This window comes from Boleophthalmus pectinirostris, unplaced genomic scaffold (genome assembly GCF_026225935.1).
Source record: "Boleophthalmus pectinirostris isolate CB_2022bp ecotype Guang Dong unplaced genomic scaffold, ASM2622593v1 HiC_scaffold_8, whole genome shotgun sequence".
NCBI classification, from domain to species: Eukaryota; Metazoa; Chordata; class Actinopteri; order Gobiiformes; family Gobiidae; genus Boleophthalmus; species Boleophthalmus pectinirostris.
In genome coordinates this window covers 31,664,389-31,687,961 of record NW_026571515.1, presented here as the reverse complement: position 1 = coordinate 31,687,961, position 23,573 = coordinate 31,664,389, and the positions used below count along the sequence as shown (strand labels likewise).

The 23,573-nt window shown below is 36.7% G+C and overlaps 4 protein-coding genes across 5 annotated transcripts; 2 read left to right on the top strand and 2 right to left on the bottom strand.

Annotated features, from left to right (window-relative positions):
• mfsd4ab (major facilitator superfamily domain containing 4Ab) lies at window positions 1–4,956 on the top strand. The gene is made up of 10 exons (XM_020929516.2): window positions 1–286; window positions 618–816; window positions 969–1,208; window positions 2,642–2,798; window positions 2,908–3,023; window positions 3,591–3,764; window positions 3,844–3,991; window positions 4,388–4,458; window positions 4,540–4,660; window positions 4,738–4,956. The coding sequence occupies exons 1-10, from the start codon at window positions 57–59 to the stop codon at window positions 4,827–4,829; spliced, it is 1,548 nt and encodes a 515-aa protein (XP_020785175.1). The 5' UTR covers window positions 1–56; the 3' UTR covers window positions 4,830–4,956.
• A 952-nt stretch (window positions 4,957–5,908) lies between these two features.
• LOC110164792 (cell division control protein 42 homolog) lies at window positions 5,909–9,410 on the top strand. 2 transcript variants are annotated; one of them, XM_020929914.2, is made up of 6 exons: window positions 5,909–6,238; window positions 6,706–6,825; window positions 6,905–6,977; window positions 7,068–7,177; window positions 7,266–7,463; window positions 8,034–8,522. In XM_020929914.2, the coding sequence occupies exons 2-6, from the start codon at window positions 6,721–6,723 to the stop codon at window positions 8,121–8,123; spliced, it is 576 nt and encodes a 191-aa protein (XP_020785573.1). In that variant the 5' UTR covers window positions 5,909–6,238; window positions 6,706–6,720; the 3' UTR covers window positions 8,124–8,522. The 2 variants fall into 2 exon arrangements, with proteins under 2 accessions (XP_020785573.1, XP_020785572.1); XM_020929913.2 differs by lacking the exon at window positions 8,034–8,522 and adding an exon at window positions 8,621–9,410 and having other exon boundaries at window positions 5,912–6,238.
• A 350-nt stretch (window positions 9,411–9,760) lies between these two features.
• LOC110164791 (F-box only protein 6-like) lies at window positions 9,761–12,079 on the bottom strand. Its single transcript, XM_020929912.2, has 7 exons — window positions 11,909–12,079; window positions 11,707–11,780; window positions 11,191–11,440; window positions 10,792–10,906; window positions 10,619–10,714; window positions 10,401–10,536; window positions 9,761–10,318 (listed from the first exon to the last, which is right to left on the bottom strand). Exons 1-7 carry the CDS (start codon window positions 11,928–11,930, stop codon window positions 10,178–10,180), a joined length of 834 nt encoding a protein of 277 aa, XP_020785571.1. The 5' UTR covers window positions 11,931–12,079; the 3' UTR covers window positions 9,761–10,177.
• A 2,072-nt stretch (window positions 12,080–14,151) lies between these two features.
• Window positions 14,152–22,315, bottom strand: dnajc11a (DnaJ (Hsp40) homolog, subfamily C, member 11a). Its single transcript, XM_055165688.1, has 16 exons — window positions 22,183–22,315; window positions 21,156–21,285; window positions 21,004–21,077; window positions 20,504–20,605; window positions 19,880–20,008; window positions 19,680–19,802; window positions 19,050–19,123; window positions 18,776–18,965; window positions 17,876–17,961; window positions 16,966–17,082; window positions 16,694–16,849; window positions 16,531–16,600; window positions 15,548–15,605; window positions 14,860–15,002; window positions 14,657–14,786; window positions 14,152–14,574 (listed from the first exon to the last, which is right to left on the bottom strand). The coding sequence occupies exons 1-16, from the start codon at window positions 22,252–22,254 to the stop codon at window positions 14,549–14,551; spliced, it is 1,680 nt and encodes a 559-aa protein (XP_055021663.1). The 5' UTR covers window positions 22,255–22,315; the 3' UTR covers window positions 14,152–14,548.
• Between the last annotated feature and the right edge of the window lie 1,258 nt (window positions 22,316–23,573).

The window sequence follows — 23,573 nt, the reverse complement described above, 5'->3', positions numbered from 1 at the left end:
TTAGTTGAAGACATTGTAGTGGTGATCTTTCTGCTGTATATTGAGCTCTGTACAAGATGTTTGTGGATGAGCGAATAGTAACGCTTTTCAAAAGGAATGCCCATCACACATTGACCTACTGGAGTGTTTTCTTCAGTTTTGGATTGTGCATAGCGTTTCTTGGACCTACCATTTTGGACTTGCAATGTCAAACTAAATCCACACTCAGTGAAATTACCTGGGTCTTCTTTGCCCAGCAGTTTTGTTTGTTAGTTGGCAGCTCTGTTGGCGGGGTTTTTAAGAGGACGTAAGTCTTGTAAACATCTGAATATGAAGAGTTGAGTTCAGTTGCAAAAATAGATATCTACATTTTGAAAAATTACCATGAAGTCCTTTTTGATACATTCAGCTATTATTATTGAATATAGATTTTTTTTTTCTTGTGGATCTAATCAAGGAAGGAGGGAATATAATATTTAGCTAGAAGTAAAAAAAAAAAAATCTTTTGAAAACAATGCTATACAAAGAGTAAACTGCAAACCTCTGATGACTTTTTAAAATGGCACTTATCTGTTTTTGCAAACAAACTCTTCATTAGAAAATCCATTAACATTATATATTATTTTTTACTCTTCAAGGTTATTCAGTGCACTCTCAGCATTGTTTGTCTCAGCTCTCATCATTTCAATAATCTTTGCCATCATCCCCTGGTGCAACAATGTGCTTATGCTGGCTATTGCTATGGCTGTTTCTGGACTGGCCATGGGCGTTATTGACACAATTGCTAACATACAACTCGTTACAATCTATCAGAAAGATTCAGCTGTTTTTCTGCAGGTAAGTTATTGTCAGCACTTATCTAGACAAGGAATTAACATATAAATGACTCCTAAATGAAGTAGCTTAACAAACTCACTGTGGTCAGCAGGTTTTTTTTGGGAAAAGTTTGGGAAAGTTAAGTGTCTGGCCTCTCTTTCTCCTTTCTGCAGGCTCTTCACTTCTTCATCGGGTTTGGAGCCCTGGTGAGTCCTCTGATTGCTGATCCTTTCCTCTCTGAATCGGGATGTGGGAACCACACGGGGAATGAGACGGAGATGATACATCACTTTAGGAACCTGCTGAGGCACAGTCCCATCGTGGAGCACAACATCACTCAGAGCACAGCGCCCCCTCTTGGCGAAGAGGAGTCCAGCGTGCAGTATGCCTTTTGGATCATGGCTCTCATCAACGTAAGAACCTGGCTACATTGCTTTAAGAGGAACCATTTAATAACCTTAATTGATTGCCTTAATAAAGCACGAACAAAGACATGACTCATAATGACCAAGTAGGTTATTAGGAATGATTCAAGCTTAGTAACGACTTCATGAATGGGGTAATTTTAGGATGTTATTTGAGTCATTCTTAATAAACAAATTGTTCATTATAAATTAAATCTTTCTTCATGATTTATTGAGGCTTGTAAAAGTGTATTTATTAGTGTTATAAAGCCAATATTCCCATTAAAATCTTATATATTGTCTCTGGAAATATGACTATATGACAAGGAAATCTACAAGGAAAAGGACTTGGACACAGTGGATCATTTCGACAATTCTTAAGAACAAACACCAATCCGATTATTCATACAAATATATGATTTATAAAAAATATTGGACACAATCATTTTTATATTCAAGACATGGTCCATTATACGCTTTATTTGTTCAAAATCACCACAAAGTCTGCATGTTACCTATAGCCACTTAGACAGCCTCTCTTACTGAAACCAAGCTATTCCATTTATTTCTGTATTTCCCAATTTCACCTCTGCAGTCACGCCAAAGGGGCCAAACAAAAGCTGTTGATTAGATCTTACAAATAATTGCCCTGAATATAACACAGGCTCAAACACTATTCAGAAGTTAATTGCAAATTAAAAAATCTATTAAAGGTAGGACTGGGCAGCATAACATTTTTTTTTTTTTTTGTATCATATTTTTTCCTTAAATTGATCAGTGTCAATTTTGGATTTTATTTTGTCTTCAAAACTAAAACTAATGATTTAAAATATTCAACATAAACAAACAGATCTGCCATTTAAGACACAAAAAAAGTAAAACATCTCTGTCCAAATTCTAACTCCAAACCTCCTCACCGGCAATCTGAAATTACTGAATCTGGATCTTAAAGGTCTTTTATTATAAAAAAAAATATGCTTGAGAGCTTACATACATTTTTTTTAATTTCCTCATGTTAAATAATCTTTATTATTAGTCTGTCTACATCTCCAAATCTCAAAATGCTCTGTTCCTCCTTGTGATGTCACGTAGTGGTTACTTTCAAGTTAAGAGCTCCTTTTACCTTCACTTCAGTAGAAATTGGTAATTTTAGGCGGAAAATCATCCAAATGATTCTAGTGAAGGTGTATAGAGTTTAAAAACACAGTGATGCACCTGTTTTATCACATGCCATTGCAAAGTGCTACAGAGTGTTTTCAGCTTGAGAGAAGAACTCTAAGCCTGAATGTGCAGAATTTGTGTGAATTTGTGTGAAACAAAACGCAACTTCAGATATGTTTTTGATGTGACATTCATACATAGATCTGAAAATAGCATAATATTTGCCCTTTAATAAAAATTCAATTAATTGCCTAGCTCTAACTATAGTGTTGCACTTTTAGCTTCCTGTACCTCTGGCAGTGTTGTATCTTATGTATCGAGAGCAGCTGATCCCGTGTTTCCCCAGTGGCACTCCTCATCTTTTGGACAAAGATGAACTGGCCATGGAAAATCAGCAAGGCCAGGAGGCTGTGGAGCCGGCAGAACACGAGACAGGAGGTAGGTCATACATTTGCATAGAAATGTCCAGATGTTCCTGTCTGCTCATTCACCCATTTAAAAGCAAAAGGTGCATCATTTGTTATGTGTGACTTGTGCTTTGAAACAGGTCATGGGGATATCTTTAGTTGCTGTCAGAATGATAACCTGCGTGGTTTGCCCGTGTCTTTCTTTATGATTCATATTCTTGGCGGACTGGTGCTTTTTATGACGGATGGTATTGTGGTGAGTAATCCATTTTAGTATTTATTTTTTATGATGGAACAAAATCAAATCTCAAGGGCCTATTCCTCCTATTAAATAAATGTCATATATAAATGAACATGTTTGGTGATTGTTGAACTTCAGGGTTTGCAAGTTCAACATAATAGCACTGAACTTTTTGATGTATGGAGAGAAAATTATATTTTCTATGCACAATGCAACTTTTCTGGTGGAGGGTTCACCACCAGTTTATCTCCATGGAGATATTATTGCTTTGCCTGAAATGTTCCACTGTATAGATTAAGATGATCTATTTTCAATTTATTAAATGACATATTTTTATTGCTCAAAATAACATGCATTCTTACTGAAACTTGGCCTAGTGGATATCACCCGCTTGTAACTTTGGGTATAGACAACTATACACACAGTTTACAGTGTATATACATAGTGCACATTTAAATTATTGCAGTTTTTATGATTGCTTATTGTGTTGTTTATTGTGGCCCTTTCTTAATCTTAATCTTAATCTTACATTACATTACTAATAGGACATAGGTTACTAACTCTTACCTTTGTGTTTTGCAGGGAGCATATGCAGGATTTGTGTACACCTATGCTGTAAGCCCACCTATGCACATCCCACATAAGATTGCTGGTTACCTGGCTAGTATATTTTGGGCCGCCATCACTGCAGGACGACTGTTATCTATTCCTCTTTCCTACCGTTTCCAGCCAGTTAGACTTCTGATGTTTAACCTGGTAGAGTCATTTATGCATGTGCACGCTTGCTGCCGTGATGCCACACACTTGGAGCTCAGAGGTTTGTTTTTCATTTCAGGCAGGTGCTATCGTGACGGTGCTCATGCTGCTCATCTTCTACACCAGCAGTATCTTTCTGTTTGTTGGCACCTGTTTGTGTGGGCTCTTCCTAAGCAGTATCTTCCCCTGTATGCTCTCCTATACAGAAGACATCCTGGATTACCAAGGTATCGCTCACTTTCACAGGCATCACAACATTCTCCAGGCCTAAGTGTTTTTCAGCCCAGTGTAACATTTCTGGTTGAAAGTCCACCACAAGCTTGTCTCCATGGAGATGTTTTTTTTCCCTGGAATGTGCCCTTTGGACTATGTGTGTTTCTGTTTATTAATGATGTATACAAGTTAAAGTGCCCAAATAAATTAAACTGAACTCCACTGACAGACTTAGCAAAAATAAGCAGATGTGTATGATATGATTGGACAAATTTTGGATAATGATTTATATTAAACATTTTTTATATTACTTAAACAATTACTATCCTGACCTTCTGAGAGAGGGACATCACATACAATAATAGAAAACAAGCAATACCTTTGAATTTGTTTTCTTTCCTTTTCTACAGGATGTGCCACTTCTGTCTTAGTAACAAGTGCAGGGATGGGGGAGATGGTAATGCAGGTTCTTGTTGGCCAAGTAAGTCTGATATAACTGCAATATTCAAAGTCACTTCCTAAAATACATTTTTATTATGTTATTTTTTATTGTTATTCACAGATTATCCAGACTAAAGGCAGCTACAGTTTCTTGCTTTGTGGAGTTGTCATTGCTTGCATTGGTTTCATTGTATTTATTGGACTCCTGTTATTCCACCGAATGCACAGAAACTACTTGACAGGTAACCCACACCTGGTGTGAACTGAGGAGTTAGCTATTTTCATTCAGCTAAATAATTACCTCTTTATTTTCCCACAGGGACACAGAAAAAGTCAGCCATGGTAGAGGAGCCTGCTCCTGAACAAAATGGATCTGCAAAATCTGAACAGAAAGAGAAGGGCAGCAGCTGAGAGTGGTTATTTTTACCATGCTACATTATAGGAACATAGGTTTTACAAGTGTCTCTAAATTAGCTCCTCATATATTTTTTCTTTTAATAGTTCATTATGTGAATTATATTTTACTTTGTATAGACATGCAGTCAATATATACCTTGTTGTGAGGAGCTGAGAATCAGATGTTTCTTCTAGACTTTTTATTGTAAAATGGTTGTTAATATATCACAAACTAAAGTTTGATTTTATAAAATGAATATAACTGTTATTTCTTTGTTTTATTTATTTATTTATTATTAATCGGTATTGAGATTATTAACATTACTGTTCATGGCTTGTCATTATGATAGATTTATTTTACAGATGGAATTATACCTTAGATCAAACAATCATGGACTAGTGCCTACAAGTTGAGCTCAATAGACAATTTTATGCCAAATGAGTGTTCCTATGCCGATTGAGAGTCCACGCGTTACAATTCTACAGTTCTACAATGTAAATATATCCAGCTTTGTTAGTTGTAACTTGTGTCAAAAGATTCAAATAATGAAAACGTTAGACCGTTATAGACCATAGCCTAAACTTGTTGCCTATAAAACTAGTAAATCTAGTATTTAGCGCCATCTGCTGTATTGTATGATTTCTGCTGAAAAGAATGGAATTGGCGACAAGTAGCATCTAATAAGGTAGATTTCACTCAATGTTCCATATTAAATTGGTATTAGAATAAATAGCTCAGATTGTTTACAACTGTGTTATGTGGTATTGTACATTACCTGTACACAATTTGACTCTAGATGCAAGGGATGGCACTTTGAAATAAATGCAGAGTAATAAAATAGCCCTCTGAATTGCACACTGACAGATATGAAGACACGATAAAGGCTCATGCCAGTGCAAGGCCATGTACAAGCCATAGAAGTAAGTAAGCCAGTCTCTTTTTTTTTTTTTTTTTTTTTTAAATCGAATTTATCTAGTTGGTTCAACGCTGAGCATCAAAGCAGCACGGCATGCGCGCGTGAAGCTCCTTGGGAGGCTCGTGCGGCAAGCCAGTCTATGGTGCAAGCCCAGAAGGGCCGCACAGGTGACGTCATTTTCACCGGAAACTCCAAGAAAACAGGCAACTTTACTTTTCATCATTGAAGCACATGCGTGTCATTAAAACTATACAGAGGTGATATTTAGAGTGACTATTGAATCCTTTTACACAGATATAACATTAGGTCCACTCATTCACGGGCTATAGCTGTATTAATAAGGTTGTACGGTGATTTCCGGTGGTTTTGAGGCCAGCTTGACTTCCCGGTGCAGCCTGGCTTGGGAGGCTCGGATCTTCTGTAAGTTGCTGCTGCTGCTGTTGCCGCTGCTGCCAACGCCCGGCGAAAGAAATCTAAGCTCGGGCGAAGACCACGGAAAATCAGCACGTAAGCTAAATACTGACATATTTGGACACAAGCAAACATTTCTGTTTGTTTGTTTGTGGCTCTACATAATGAGCGGGGCGTGCGTAAATCTACTGATTGAACATTTAGTTTGAAAGCTAAGCTTAGCTCATCGGAAGCTGGCTAACTAACCAGCTAGAGGCTAGGCTAATATTATCTAAAGATTTATACAGTTTTCTGGTGTGTGCTGGTCTCTGGCATATTTCAATGTAAATTCTAATTCTATGTTTTAATAGCTTTGGGCTTGTCATTGTATTTTGATAGTACACAGATATTTTCCATTTAATACGATGCCATTTAGCAGTGTTGTGATTTCACTAAGCTAGGCACAACCAGAGTAGCTAAGTGTGGTAACGAATCCTTAGCCAAAGACATATTAGGAGGTATATAATGTCATTAAACCCTTTGATGTTCAATCCGTGTTATCAGCACATTTTTGCGTCTTTCAGCCGAATCACAACAAGATGCAGACGATCAAGTGTGTGGTGGTGGGCGATGGAGCAGTGGGTAAAACCTGTCTCCTCATTTCTTACACCACCAACAAATTCCCCTCTGAATACGTACCCACTGTGAGTATATTGTACTCCACTATACAGTGTCTCTATCTACATAATGTGGCACTGATTATTATCTCTTTTACAAATATAGGTGTTTGACAACTATGCAGTAACTGTAATGATCGGAGGTGAACCCTACACCTTGGGTTTGTTTGATACAGCAGGTAGGAATTTGTGTTATCTGTTGTCTGTTTTTATAAAACTGTTTTCATTTTCTAATATGCACAGCAATTCAATATGGGATTTTCTTTTAGGTCAGGAGGATTATGATAGATTACGACCACTAAGCTACCCTCAGACTGATGTTTTCTTAGTCTGTTTTTCTGTTGTGTCTCCATCCTCTTTTGAAAATGTTAAAGAAAAGGTAAGGCATTTGTTTTATATTTATGAAATGAAATATACCAATTGCTGTTAATAATATCTGATTATATGTTTTCTCTACTATCTCTCAGTGGGTTCCAGAAATTACCCACCACTGTCCCAAGACTCCTTTCCTGTTGGTAGGCACTCAGATTGATTTGCGAGATGATCCTTCCACGGTGGAGAAACTAGCCAAGAACAAACAGAAGCCCATCACCCCAGAGACAGCAGAAAAACTGGCTCGGGATCTCAAAGCAGTCAAATATGTGGAATGCTCAGCCTTAACACAGGTACGTTGTTTGCAATAAATGTGATACAGTGCACACAAATCAATGGGTGTGCTGGTGGCTTTCAGATTCTAGACAATGATGTTACATTTTCAGATGGGGCAGTCAGTTTTTCTATTGATTTATATAGAATTTTCATATGAAATATATTTTAAAACATCCTGAGCTTGATAGTTGGTTACTAGACACTGGAACTGTGAAAATAACAACAAAAATATGCACATATACAAAAGCAATTTCACCGTCTCTAGTTTAAATTCCACCACCCTTTGGAGATGTGGCTTTTCCCAGGATGTTCCAAAGTATAGCATTGAACTTAACTACTTCCATAGAGACAAGCAAACACATAATTGAATAAATGCATTCATTTAATAAAATACAATGGAACAGTAGCTGACCTTTTACCCAAAAAGTTACTTTTTAAACATTTCAGGCCTAGAATGCTGTGATGTAATCTGAAAACCAGCAATACTCCCCAATACTAAAATACTTTAGCTATCACTAATAACATTAAGCTACTGCTCCATCTAACGATGCGTGTGCCTGTCTGTCTGTCTTTTCCTCTTTCTGTAGCGAGGATTGAAGAACGTTTTTGATGAGGCAATCCTAGCTGCTTTAGAGCCCCCTGAAACTCAAAGAAAGAGAAAATGCTGTTTGTTCTGATGTCTTGTGTCCTACTTTGCCTCTTGATTGTCTGCTGCTTACTTACAATGAAACTCCAGAAATCATGCTATTTTATACTCTGATTAACATCCCTTTTGTTTGTATGCTTTCTTTATTAACTTTGCTCAATCATAATGAACTTGTGCTGCCTATTTGCTGAGTGCCAATTATTTTCTCAATACCACATGTGCAAGTAAAATGTTTTGGGGTTCATTTGAATTTTAAACCTTAATATCCAATCCCCAAGACCCAGTATTAAAAGTATTTAATTAGGTGTAACTACACATTTATCTACTGCAGCATTTTTCATAAGATGTTCGTCTGCTCGGAGACAATATCATGGGTAAAGTCTTGTATAATACAATTTAAATAAAATAACATTTTGATTGCTTTGCTTCATTTCTTTTTCTCAAGCCTGTTTTGCTTTTGACATACTTTAAACATTGCTTTCTTTCAGGGGAACAGCTGTTTTGAACATGCATATTTTCTCTCCACAGAAAGGGTTAAAGAATGTGTTTGATGAGGCAATACTGGCTGCCCTGGAGCCACCTGAACCTAAGAAAAAACGTAAATGTGTGCTACTCTAAAGACTCCGCTCTTGTCATATTTTGATTAACAGTACTGATTTGCACATTCCATGAAGATATTATGCATGCTTCCTGAGAACTACAACTTAAACACACTTAGACTGAGTTTGAAAGTCAGTTCTTAACATTTTAATATTGTGTTGTGCCTTTTAGTTAGTTTCATAAAATCTAAACAAAGACCTTGACCAATTTAAAGGTTTGTAGATCACAGGATGTATTCTCCTTTATTTGCTCAAGTGCTATAAAACAATTGTAACCAATACTATATTAATAGTGTAAATATGCTCTTGGTTTTTTTAGCTTTAGAATGAATTTGCCATATCAAAACTACAATGGGACCGTAATGTGTCGTCACTAATGTTTGGTGTCCACATGTTTCGTGCAAAAAATGAAGTTGATGAAATCATCAAAACGTTTTAGTTTTATTAGTTTGCCTTGTAAATACCCTAATACAACTAACTTATTAGAGATCAGGATCAAAATGAACTATTTGGCTTGAGTTCCATCTTGTATTGTGTTATCTTAAGCAATATAATTATGTAATAAACTATTTGAAACTATGTTTTTTGCCTTGTTTGATAAGAGCAAACATGCCATAGTCATGCACATGATTAACATCTGAACATTGAAACAGAGAAGTGACTGAAAGATCAATTGTATTACATTTATAATGGACTGATAAAAGGTTTTTACAAAATGAGTGCTGTGCATTGTGATTTGTCTGTACTGTATTTAAGAAGTCAGATTAAGCACCAATGAATGACCAACGAGCAACAATTTCAGTAAGCTGTGACAGTTTACATCAGGGAAAGTGATATGCATAGACCATTTCTTTTACTTTGACAAATATTAATTTAATTTGTAAATTTCAGCACTATCACTATTAGTGATTACAATCAAAACAATGTCTGGCTTTGAGTTTCATATTGTAGCTCAAGCAGGAGATGTATAAAAGAAACTGAAAATATGAGTTGAATATTTATATGCATAAGGTAAAAGTGCAATGAAAATGTCCCCCCAAAACACAAAAAACAGGACTGATACAAATGATTAACCAATACATAATGATTCTATTACAGTACAATAAGTACATATAAAGCTATATTTTGTATTCATTAGTTTTGATTCTCACACTGGTGCATGGTGTTTTAATCCACATTTTCTTCTTTGTGTGTTTGTTTAGAATAACTGTAGAAATTGTCTCATTAAACAACAACAAGAGCAAGCTTTAGCCATAGTATATACCTAGAATAATTCCCGGTTTTAGACCTGGCTCATATCTGATGGTATTGAGTCAACTACTTGCATTGTCTTAAATGGATCTTGGATGAGAAAAGTCTGGGAACCACTGCATTCAATTAGATAATAGTGCAAAAATTGTTTCTTTCACTTGACATTGTGATAAGTTAAAAAGGCAATAATGATAAAGTGCAGTTAAAAATATCTGGACAGAGCCAGAATGAATGATTAAATTTCAGGACAGATTTCAACACAGCTGTCAGTGACTCGGACTCCGTACCATCCTGCCCAAAATTGACTGTCTTTGCCTCCATGGACAAATCGAATGTATCTCACTCCTGGGCCATAGTTTGTGAATACATGCGTCATCTGACAAAAATATCAGTAACACATTTATTTAATTACCATACATTTTCCACTATTTCATTGAAAACCTGAATTTGACACTCACCTGATGCCACTGCTGGTCATTCCATTGTTCAAAGTAAATTGTCTCTGGTTCAAATTTCTGTGTGCACTTTTTATTCCCAGAAAGCAACTCCACTTTAATTGTATATTCACAAGCACAATCCCAACGTGCTGCATACCTGTCAAGATCAACATAAAGACAGCATACACGGACATTATGCTCCATATTTGTTATACGGTCAAACAAACATTCTTTCTCACCAGTCTGTTATTTTGATTGGTGGTTGATACTGGTCCATAAATGAAGGGTTGTAACCTTCCAGTTTCAAGTCAATAATTTGTGATTTCAAGCACATGCTAAAGTATTTGATAATTAATAATTTAATTAGTATTTTAGATAATGCACATCAAAATCAATACATTTCAATATGTACCCATAAGAGGTCACAAAGTTTTTCTGAACATTTTCATTTGGATGTGGCAACATGGGACTCTCTATCTTCCAGCGGTCACCTCCATTTGACAGAATTTGCCAGTACTTAAAATTACCTGAGGAAAAAAAAAAAAAAAAAAAAAAAGGATAAGACATAAGTGATTCGTTACCACGAACCTATGCAAAGTCTTCTAACTGAATCATTCTAATTAGCACTCTGAAGGCCCTGGTTTCTCTTTTCCCCCATCAAACTAAAGCAGGCCACCTTGCAGCTAGGAAATCATGACTAAGACCCAAGTACAATATCTGGACTGGTCTAAGGATGGGTACCTGCAGAGGTAAAATATACCTACGTACCTAAGCAAGTCTACTAATATGAATACATGCATGGTAAACTCACTTTCTGCTCTTGGATTTTTCAGTAGATTTCTCCTCTTTTTGCATAACACATAATATATTCTCCAGTCATCGGGGGTCTTGGTCACATCACGAGGCAACAAGCCCTCTCTTCTGCATCGTTCCCTCCACAGACAGTCGCTGTCAGCCACTTCCTTCCATTGTTTGCACACTAAACTGCAACAACGAATCACCTGATCATGAGGTAGATTATGGAAGATCTCCTCCAGTATCTCCAAAGGAACAGAATACTCCTGGAAAAATAGCGGTTATTGTTCGTGGTTATTGTTTTTTAATAGTTTTATAGACCAACACAATCACAGCTGAACTTGAGATGCCATAAGCTGTCACTGAGGCGCACAATATCATAAAAAGCATTTTTGGGTTTATTTGAGTCTTAGTATTTGGCAAACACAAATGAGCATCCCATTCAACACAACACACATCAATAATAATAAAATACTATAAACATATGGTTTAACACCAAGTTTGTGAATAAATCAACAAGTTCTATACTTACAAGTGAAACTGCAAATGGTGACACCGAGGATGAGCGGCTGGAAAACGTTGCACCCATGACTGATCTTTTCTTTTCTGTGGAGAGAGCAGTTGTTTAAACCTATAGATCTATAATAAAAATCGCATTATACGCCCGTGGTTTAAACACTGCAGTTGAATTAGCTTTTATCCCAAAGTATAGGCTCACTACTTGGGCTACTTACTGATCGGTTTCTCGACAGACATTAGTTAAAGTCCACGTGTCGCCACAACCACCGTATGGGGTCAACAGGTGACACTCGAAGACTTCGCTACAAATAGTTTAACCATTACTTTCGGTTTTGATTCTATTAGAATAGTCTGACTACGATTTCTAAAAATGCATTTCCTTTTTCCGGAATGTGACGTACATGGGCGGGGGAAGTCCCACGCATGACCACGCCCCCTTACGCGCTTTGGGAATAACGGGGTTCATGTCTATGGTTTTAAGTGGACAGGAAAAAAAGGGTTTGTGTGAACAGTAACGAGCAAAAAACATTTTTTTCTGTATAGTCAATTGGAAAGCTATTAATGAAAATAATTGTCGCAGCGATCCAAGCCTCAGGTCATAGGCCTTGAAAGTGAAAGCGATCTGTAATGGCTCAAGTACACGCAGTTTTAGCCATGACACTTTTCTACTGAGTTGCTTTTTACTTTATTTTGTGTATTATTCAGACACTCCGCATACTCCATTGTGGTGAGCTAGACTATTTACTGGAATCCCCATGGCATAACTGAGGTAGATTTTGCCAAAATGCCGTCATCCTCAAATAACACTGAAACATGCAGTTATGTTATATTTTATCTTGTATTCAAAACGACCAATTGATAACAGATTTTGCTTTCACAACAACAGGATGAAGAGGTGCTTTGCTTTATAGGCAAAGCTGACCAGCGAACAGGTAACATCAGTATAAAGTGCAAATACCCCCCCGCAGACCTTTATCTATGCGCTTTTTATCCTTGTTTAACAACTCCACTTTGATTGTATATTCACAGGAACAAACTGGGGACAAAATAAGATTTCATAAGGACACACAATTAGTTTTAAATGAGAAATAGTCCAGACTCCAGCTAAATATTTGCATAGAGAAAGTGAACAAACTTCACCACTCTGTTCATCATCAATCTCCTGAGACTTCAAGCTCATTTTAAAGTATTTGAAAAGTGATCATTAAATTTATAGTCTGTTTTAGAAAACAAGCAATAGATCAGTAATACTCACCTAAAAAGTTCAGATGGACCTTGTGATCTGGATGTGGCTTATAAAGCTTCAGTATCACCCAATGATCACTTCCATCTAACGCAATTTGCCAAGAATTAAACTCTTCTGCAACAAAATAAATATGTGGCTGTTACAAATTTTCAACAACACCTAAGCCAAGTCTTCTGGCTGATTAAGAACGGTGAAATTATGGCTACCCTCTGCTCTGGGATTCTTGATTAGATTTCACCACTTTTTGCACAGGACATAAATCTGTCTCCATCCATTCGGGGCCTTGGAAGCATTTTGGGGCAAAAAATCCTCACTGCATCATTCCCTCTGCAGAGAATCATTGTCAGACACATTTTTCGTTGCTTACACACTGAACGACAATCTCCTATCAAGGCAGATTATAGAAGATCTCCTCCAATACCAAGATGGGCAAATTCACAGCATAGGCAACTCTTGCAAAAACAGCAGTCATTTGAAACACGTCTGAAATAGGTATCTCTTTGAATTAAGCAGTTCAATACGTGTAGACAAAGGAGAATCTTTGGATGAACATAGACCGGCATCCAATGGAGCAGATAATGGGCTGCAGGGAAATATGCCAGTGACTGTCCTCTTTCCTACAGAGACTAAGATTGTTATTATAATCCCTAAAAGACCCTCAACTATGTTCCACTAGGTCTGCTTACTGATAATTTTTTTTAGAAACATCCCTATTATCTGTTTTCGGAGTCACAGCTGTTGCCCAAAATCTTATTGCAAAAAACACCGAGTTACTTAATCACTTTAGGTTTGACCATGACTTCCCCAAATACTTGTTAGTAAATTTCTTCTGGAATGTGACATAGCCTGTTTTGGGACTGCTTGGGGCTACGCCTCTACATAAAGCCAAAGTTACTCATTTTGGCATAACAACAGCATTGTATTTAATGCATTAAAAGATGTTCATCCATTTTTAATTTTCACAAGATCCCTCTACTCTACAAGGTCTCATCTTCTACTGTCTCATCTATGATTACTTTGTTAAATCATAAATGTAAGCATCTGGAAAGGTTTGCAATTTATACAGGTTGCCAGTTGCTGCATTAGCCTCATAATTTGTAATGTATTAAAGGTGAACTATTGTATGGCAATCATTTTCTTAAGAAACACATAGGCTATAGCAGACTGCTGACTTTCAGTGTGTTGAATGGCCAAACAAAAATACACACACAATTGTTTACGAGAGAAATAGAAGTGTGTTCATTTATTATATTCAATCACACATAGGCACTGCAGCTTGTGTACAATACAGTACATAAGTCAATCATGTATTACATGCTATAACACCAGTATATGGATACCTGCAAGGCAAAATACCCAAAATCCCAACGGTGTGCAATGATTTTGGCATCATAGTATCAATTTATGCAGGCCACAACCTTGTCCATAAACACTGAATAGATGAATTCAGTCGTGATCACAATACTCCACTCTGTATAAATGACTAAAAGATCACAAGGTAAATGCATGTTCTCTGTAACAAGTATTCAAACGAACATAAGCTAAAACAGAGGTCTACCACACATCTGTCAGACCACAGATGCAGGTGTTTTGGTCAGCACAGTAATCCTTATGTGTCGCCATCGATCCTGTGAGCTGCAAAGAAAAAAAGCAACAACAACAAAGTTATAAAGCAAAATCGTTTTGCGAGTTAGTGTTCTGAAGTGGGAGAGTTTACATTGTTTTGGTATCCTGAGCGGCTCTGTGTCTCCAGACAGAACTTGATGCATTACTCCTCTGAACTGATACAGCACTTTGAGGCTCTTCTCTTCCCCCACACAAGGGTCATAGAAGCCAGGCAGTCCCGACTAAAAAATAACCCCATGTCAACAAACAATCTTAAAAAGTTATGTTTGGGTTTAGAAGTAAAAGAAATCATACCTTTGCGGTTTCAGTTAAGATAAGCTTTGAGTCTTTCACCAGACATTGTAATGGCACGGTAACATCTATGACTTTTGCTCGCTCATGTTTCTTGCTATTATCAGTGACAAATTTGCCATACCAGGCGTTGAGGATAATGAGACCTAAAAGAGCAAAAAATAATACAGGGAGTTATTTTTTATTTTAAACTGTGGAGATCTTGTCCTGTTAAAGCTAGAAAAAAATATATAGAAATTCCATTTGTGTTTATTAAAGCAGGGGTAACAATTTTTCAAACTGTGAAAGGAGGAAGGGAGTATTTAAACTGCAACCCTTAACCTATTCCTAGCTCTCACAAACCCTCTGGCAAGGCTTTTGCAGGCGACAAAGCAAAAGAGGGAGGACTGCTGAGGCACAGCCAATCTGTTATCATACTAAACCAAAACGTGTCAAACCATTTCTTCCAGATTTGTGGTCGATAAAATGTTTTGTAATTAGGGCAGACAGAGTGTAGTAGTCAGAATATTTGAGTGCTACCTTTACAATTTAGTCTGAGGGTGAATAAATCTAATGCAACACAATTTACTCGTCCAAAAACCACCAAATACACCAATAAAACAGGTATGAACTAAATACATTTATATCAACACAAAGATTATACTAGAGTCAATTCAACAGTCAAATAGAGAGAGTGTAAAAGAGACAATACCCATTCTAGACTCTTCGGCTTCAATGATCCTGCGAACAGACTCCTGCATGAGCAAGACCTTCAAAAAAGTAAACAAGACAACTGTGAAACAAAAGAACATTGCATATAATATATATGAACAATGTAGAGAGCTATTCATTTTCACCATAATGGGTATTTTGTTTAAGGCTTTAAAGCTACTCTCTGCAAGTTTATTAGATTTTCTTTACCAGTAGATGGCAGTTGTTTGTTGTACATTTTAAACATCAACTTTTCACTTTTGTAAAAGTAATAATAAAATTGAATTAGTCTGGGAATATGTCATCCCCAGCTTGTCAGAGCTGTATTAGTGCATCTCTGTATGCTCATGTGTCATGTGTCATGAGCACACAGAGATTAGGAAGCCAAATATTGGCTAAATTTTCAATATCGCACTGATACCGATTTCTGGAAGAAATCTCAGATTAGGGATGTATAGATCCTATATTGGGATCAGATATTCATATCAAATTTGCTAGAAAGGATATCAGCTTCCAAATATGGGTTCACCCGATATTCTGGTTTGGCCTAAAAAAGTTGCTCTGTAGTCAGTTCTGTCAGTTTTATCTCATCTTAAATCAAATACTTAATTCCATAGTATTAAAATCAGTATAAGAACTGAAAAAGCTGGATTGGTGCATCCCTACCTTAGATATCACAAACACCAATATTGGAACCAATATATTGCTCTATCTTAAACCACATTAGAACTGAGACTAAACCAAGACCAAATCTGAGACTAAACCAAGACTAGACCAGGACTCTAGTGTGAATGCACCAGGCACTCTGAACTGTGGATAAAAAAGGCTATGACACAAAGTACATCCTCTAAGGCCCGAGTGTAGAGTAGACCTTTTGGTGCATCACATAACAGACTGAGTCCTATACACTTGACAGCATTATGTAATTTTGCCTTAGTAATAATTTGAATGGCAAATAGGGTTAGGGTTTTGCCAGATACTCACAGCTGCTTCTGCCTCCTGTTTCTTCTTGGCAATGTTGGAGGCTGAACTCTCCCGCTGTTTCTCCAAGTCTCTGTATAGAGCAGGGATAAAGAATATGTAAAGTACCACACAAAATATATCCATAACAATATAACATTATGCTGCATTCATTTGTGTTTCTTACTGTTCCTTTTGGGCACGCATGTAGGGCCGAATAACTAGTTGCTGGATTGCAATGTAGAAAACAAGTGGTCCGACTGTGGCATAGAAGACAGCACTTGGCAGCAGTTGGTCCGTCAGGTGAATTGGGAAGAAATATGTCTGGCTTGCCCTGTTAAGTCTAAGGCAAAACAGATTAAAAATCACCAGTAAAAGTAGGAGATAAAATACAAGTTGATTGTACACACACAGTTCTAGACATGACTCAGTGTAAACACTGCAGTCGGCCAAACTCACTTGATTTTGAGGGAGATGCCTTGGGGCACACCGATGCTGACAGTTGCCCCCAAGACACTGTGTCGACTGATCTTCCTCTCAGCACCATACTCCACAACTGTGCCAAAGAAACCGGACCTATGGCAGAAGAATAACCACCATTTGCATCTACAGTGGAACATCAGTAAATAAAATTGCCAGATGTCTTGACTATAAATGAGGACTGCACAAGTGCAAAATGCAATGTGCAAATGCAATGTTTATATTGCACACTTTGGGGCATTCAGACTTGCATATTCACCACATCAAAACTGGGACCCACTCCAGAACTAAGCCACAACTAGGACAGGACAAAACCAAGTCTACATTTGGACTCAAACTGGGCTAAAACTAGGACGTGTGAATACACCTTAAGCACATTCAGGAGTATTTTGCAGGAGTAAAACCTGTTTGTAGGGGTTAGTGTTGTCACAATACTAAAATTTCAAACTCAATGTGTATGTGTCTAATGTAATATTCTCAATAATCAATACAGATTCTGATAACACAATGATAATAAGAAACGCTCTGTATTTAGACAACAGAATGCCATTTCTGTCCCGTTAATGTGACTTTTAGTATTGGTATATATGAGTATCTACTTTTCATACTAGTTATAGTATTAATTAGTATCTGATTTTCTGAATTTTATGACAACCCTAGAAGGGGGTAGGTTTTTCTACTACCTGGATAAATGCAGCAATTTCAGTTTGATAATAATTGCAGCCATTCAATTGTGAGAGTCTAAAGAACAGAGTTAAACAGTGACTGAGGTATTAAACTAGAATAAGATGGGCATCTGGGAGTTAGAGGTGTAGCCAGGAGATGGTGGTAGAGGTGTAAATTGCAAATTGTGTCACGCAACTGTAAATATCAAATCATAAAAACTTACTTGACTGAGCCCTTTAACTTTGTCTGGTCATCATCCTGGAACTTGTACTGATAGCTCATCATCATAAAAGTGTGAGGAATGCCAAGCTGAAATGTGAATAAAACAGTTCAAATGAAAACTAGTGTTATCTCATGTCCAAGTGCTAGATAGTCTGGTCCGGAGAGATCGTGTAGCTTTGGTTGCCATGGTAATATTTTAGCTTCTTTTGCTATGAACAGACCGAACATTTTTGACTGTTTTTATGCGTTCCACATTTTAAAATCTCAATTCTAAACTGACTTGATAAAAGAAAAAGGTGCTCAATGGGAGCTAATGTCACTGCAAATGTCATAACAACTAAGAACTATGGAACTGCTGGCACCTCCTATAGATAGGTACACATCCTGCTAGCAAGCAGATGATTTTTTGGGGAATTTGTAGCAAAATTACTCCACAATGCTGCCGAATCCTAAGCGTATCACTGATTAAGAAAATGTAATTAGAGAATGAGAGAATTAGAGAATTTAATTAGAGAGCAGTGGGTGTATACCAGTAGCGATCAAAACAGGAGCTGAATATGGCGTCTTGAAAATAAGCAATTAAAGATTGCTTAAACATGCACAAACCACTCCAAATACAACTTTGAGTGGGTAAATGGTAAATGGTAAAAAATGGTTAAAAGCTCTAAAATGTAGATTTTGCATAAATTGTCTGATTTAACAATGTTCTGAAAATTAACATAATCCTGTTCCTACACTTAAACCATTTCCCTAAAACTAACCTTGACTATAGTACATTTTCCTAACTTTTAAAAAAATAACCCTGCTCTTAAATCTCAGCACTTCGAATGATCAATCACAGTAGACCATCCCAACATGACACTAACATTAACCAATTCAAACCAGGCTCACATGTTCTCACCTGCACTGCAAAAGTGAAATGGCTGCTCTTAGTGTCCCGTACAATGCTAGTGTTCATAGAGGACTGCATGCCCCAGCGCCACTGCAGGTAGCCCATGGTGTTTTTGTCCAGGTGACGTGCTAGCACTGTCGTAAAACCAGGCCGTGCCCCTCTGGATGAAAACTGGAGCCCACACTGAGCAGTTACAAAGCTAAAAACAAAAAAAAATAACTGATTTACATAATTGCTGGTTGCATGTTGTTGCATTTGGTGTCTTGTGGAGTTCTGCACGTACCAGCGAGGTGTCAAATTTCTAAAAATCTTCATTCCAAAAAGAGGTCCATGAGTATCCCCAGCCCCAATTTCTATCTGTTACATGTAAAGAATATGCAGTGTGTGACAAATGGAAAAAAATAAAAATAAATGTTATATATATATATATATATATATATACACATATATATATATATATATACATATATACATATATATATATATATATATATATATATATATACATATACATACATATATACACACATACACAATTTTTTTCCATACGGTACAATATCTATATGTGTCGTAAGTAGAGGCAGGGAATACAGAATTATTAATACTGTAACTGTTCTGAAGATATGCAAAAATGTGTTATTATATTGGACACTCAAACATTTATTTAACTTGTAGTAATCTTTAAAACAAGAGTATATTTCTGTTTTTTTTATGGGTAATTTTACAGACCTTTCATATTGGTCTGTCACTACCTCAACTGAACCCCATTTTAGCTCATTTCTTTTAGACTGCCAAAATACCTTCAGATTACAATGAATTGTGATACTCAGAAATAAACACATTTTTATCAATATCGCCCATCTGTAGCTGTATCACAATAAATGTTAACAAATGAGAAAGAAATCCTACATACCTCTCCCCAGCCCTTTGCGGAGGTGACCTTTCTCAGGGCCAGGTTAATGGTGCCGCCTCCATTGCCATTGTGAGTTGATAAGGAGCCAGAGAGAATGGCTGTATCTTTTGTAGTTAAAGGGGCCTATAGAGGAATGCTCAATAGATGTTTTCAAAGTTTATCACGATAGTTTTCTTAACAAACAATCAATCAAATGTTACCTCTATGGATTGTGCTATGTGCATTTTATTGATTTCCACATGTGGCATTCCCCCTCCATCCATATCCTCAAATTCTTCTTCATACCGATCAAAGAGGTCTGTGGCATCAATACCAACACTAATGGTTCCCTGAAAAAACATTACATGAACATTTATATTTTTATACTGAATAATTGTACCCCTTGATCAGTAGGCATTTTATGATAACTACTATCGTAATAATAATTACAACAGTTCCATATTGGTGGTGGTGTATGGTACTAATCACATATTTTGATATATAATATGATATATAATAAGACTTTTAATTATAGAGTAATGCATTTTCATTATGCATTTACTGAAGCATGTCTAATTTACAAGATGGTTCATTGAGGATTCACTGAGTTTATCAAACTAGGTTAATTGTCTCAGTTAGGTTTGTTATCAAAAACTAAGACTGAAGTTTTAGTATTGTGACAGAACTAGTCCCAATGGTGTTATGAGATTTTTAATATTATATTATATATTTGTTTATTTCAATATTTTCGAGAATGTGTAATATGTATATGTAATATGAAATGTATTGTTGTGACAGGCTGATCGATCAAGCACAATAGAGTGACTTTGTTTGAGTGGACACACCTTGGGATTGGTCCTTTGCTGCAGTCTTCTCTCCTCACGCTCCTTCTGAAGACGCTCATACTCCTCTCGAATCTCAGCAGGAGTCCTCTTCCTTTCTACCACCTGCAGTGCAAATATATGACAAGGCACATCAGGAGGAAACAACAGGACTTGACAAAGAATAATACTTGTGATTACAGATGGGTAATATTTAACAAAATAATTAAATGTATTTTAAAGAAAGACATGCAAAATTAGAATATCAAATTTGTTTATATCTATAAGAGAGCTAAAAAAACAAAACAAAATCATGTTATTTTAGCTTTCATTCATGTTTGTAATATAACCCATTCCTTATGATAAAATAGCCAGTAACATTTTTTTCAGATTTTTTTTTTTCACACCTAAAATCAAAAATTTTACTTCATAATGGTTTTGTTGGTGTCATGAGCATCCTTTCAAACAACACTGTAAAATCAAACAATAAATCTGACTAAACTACAACAAATTTTGTGCATTACCTCCCATCCGTCCACGTCCAGTCCTCGTTTGCCATAGATGTCATAGATTGCTCTGGATTGTGGGTCAGTGAGCACTATAGAGATTTTCAATGTAAATTTATGAATTAACCATTTAATGCAGGACTAACTGAAACAAACTAGAATATATGTACCTTCATATGCCTCATGCACCAAATTGAAAAGTTGTTCAGCCTGTCGTTTTAACTCAGGGTCTCTGTGCTTGTCTGGATGATATAGCATGCATAGTCGCCTGTATGCTGCCTTCAGTTCTTCTTGTGTGGCCTGCAAGAAATAACACATATTTAACACAACTTTTAAAATAAAAATGGAAAAAGGGAAGCTACTCCATATTCAATGTAAATTTTGTACTGACAGAGAGCAGTTTTGACAGAAATTTGAACATTTCATTGCAACGTGCCACTGCTGATTGATTGCACAGGATCACATTCAAGTTCTACATCTGACAGAATATGGGGGATGCTTTCTTTAAATAAAATTAGCAAATACAAAGCAGGTAAGTCCAAGGATTTATCTGTAAAAACATATATTTAGGAAATAAGATAGTTTTAGGGTCATACATGGAGATATAGTATACTTGACAGTAGGAGGTAAAGTATTGTGAGGATATTTGCAATATATTACATTATATTACATTGTAAACAACTACAGGATCATTACAATTGAGAGAATGCTGCATATAAACTGTAAAACTATGACAGAGCCACAGAAATTTCACAAAATGTGTGTAAAAGTATAAATTACAAGTAGAAGATTTCGCTATAAAAAGGCAGGATATTTAATTCTTTGCAAAGGACAATCCATTACCAAAATATTTGCAGCCTTTGTAATTTGATAATTTGCGCTAACTCAAATAGCCGATTTCGATTTCATTGCGATATATTGTGCAGCCCTAGTTGAGAACAAAATGTGTTTTACATGCTCTACCGCCAAACATCCGTATTGTTATAAATACCTTCTCAGTCTGTCCCTTGTTTTGTAACCAGGTTGTCAGATCTAGTAACTTGTGTTAGGTATAGCCAAAGTCAAAATCGTGGGTCATACACTGAATGTGAAGTCAGATTACACGTGAGGGACCTGGCGGAGGCGGGACACGTTTAACTATTATCGACCTCGCGGACCTACACACACATCCATTCGAATCACAAAAACAATCCATACCTCTCTTCGGACATTTAACAGCGAATAATAATCATCTTTGCAAATTTCATCCTCGTCTAAGGCTGACGCCATGTTTACAGCCGGTCATGTCTTCTTCAGCTGCAGAGGCGCTGTTCTCTGTGCACAGTGCGCCCCCTTGCTTCGTGAGTGAGTGAACACAGCACTGCTTTTATCATTCAATGTGCGTGCGCGCTTTTTCAACGCACATTGGGTTTGTTTTGACAACACAAAAAAACATTAAATAAAATAAAACAATAAAATGATTTGAAATGAGTTGGAGACAATTTGTACTTGATTGTGATGCCCTAAAAAGTACCACTACTTAGACTATCTGAAATAACTTGTATTGTCAGAACTATTAGATAAATAGACATTAAAGTTAAGGGAAGAGAATGGTGACTTTAATAATCCGCCTGATGTCACTGTTGTTTTGTTACTGAATTGATGTTAAATACTGAATACATGTGTTTCTTGTAATAGGACTACAATAATAAATTTGCCTTAATGTAGCCTCGGCTATAATGTATTTTGTCTGAAAAACACTGTGATTTTGCATTCTCCCACAAGACTGTAAAATAATTAAGTAAAAACACATTTTCACATCTGAGTTTTTATCTAACAAAATGTTGGTATTAACGCCCACCTAGTCGCTAAAGTGGCTCATTAAAACTATTTTAATTCAGTCTATCCAAGAATTAACTGCTTTTACATTCTATTTAGCTAATCTCATTCGGGCAATGGGTGGCAAAATAAGTTGACTACATTAAAGCTTTCATTAGTTCGTTATTACTTTCTTTGCATTAACCGTGATACAGCAGCAGCAGTATTAGCAGACAGAGGAGGAGCTGTCCTTTCAGCACCACACGATCACCGCTTTGGGACCCGCAGGTCAGACGCTTCAGAGGGCTGCTGCGCTGTGCTGAGCGAGGAGAGAGAGCCAGTCCGCCACAATGATATTTTAATAACGATGATGAACTGTTTATGTCAAATAAAAAGAGATGAACTGTCATTTGTAGGCAATACACATAACATAACATAAACACACTTCACTTCTAATAGCGTGCATAAATGTTATAGGGAGAATTGTGTTTTTCCCTTGAAAATAGCCAACACAAAATGACTTAATCTCTGTTTTTAGAATAGCCTTAAATCGTTATTTAAACCAGATTAAATCATTAGGGTATGGCATATTACAGGATGTATATTCATTTCAAGGTTCACTTGGGCAAGGCAGCATGATAACAGCTTATTTCTGTAAAATCTCAATACTAGACTTGCAGCGCACCGAGATTGTCAATATTCACAGTAGAAAGAAAGTAAAGCAAAAGAAAGGCGTGTGGCGACGCCAAGGTGAGGGGGCTGCGTCTTCCTCCGGAGCTGCTCGTGTCAGT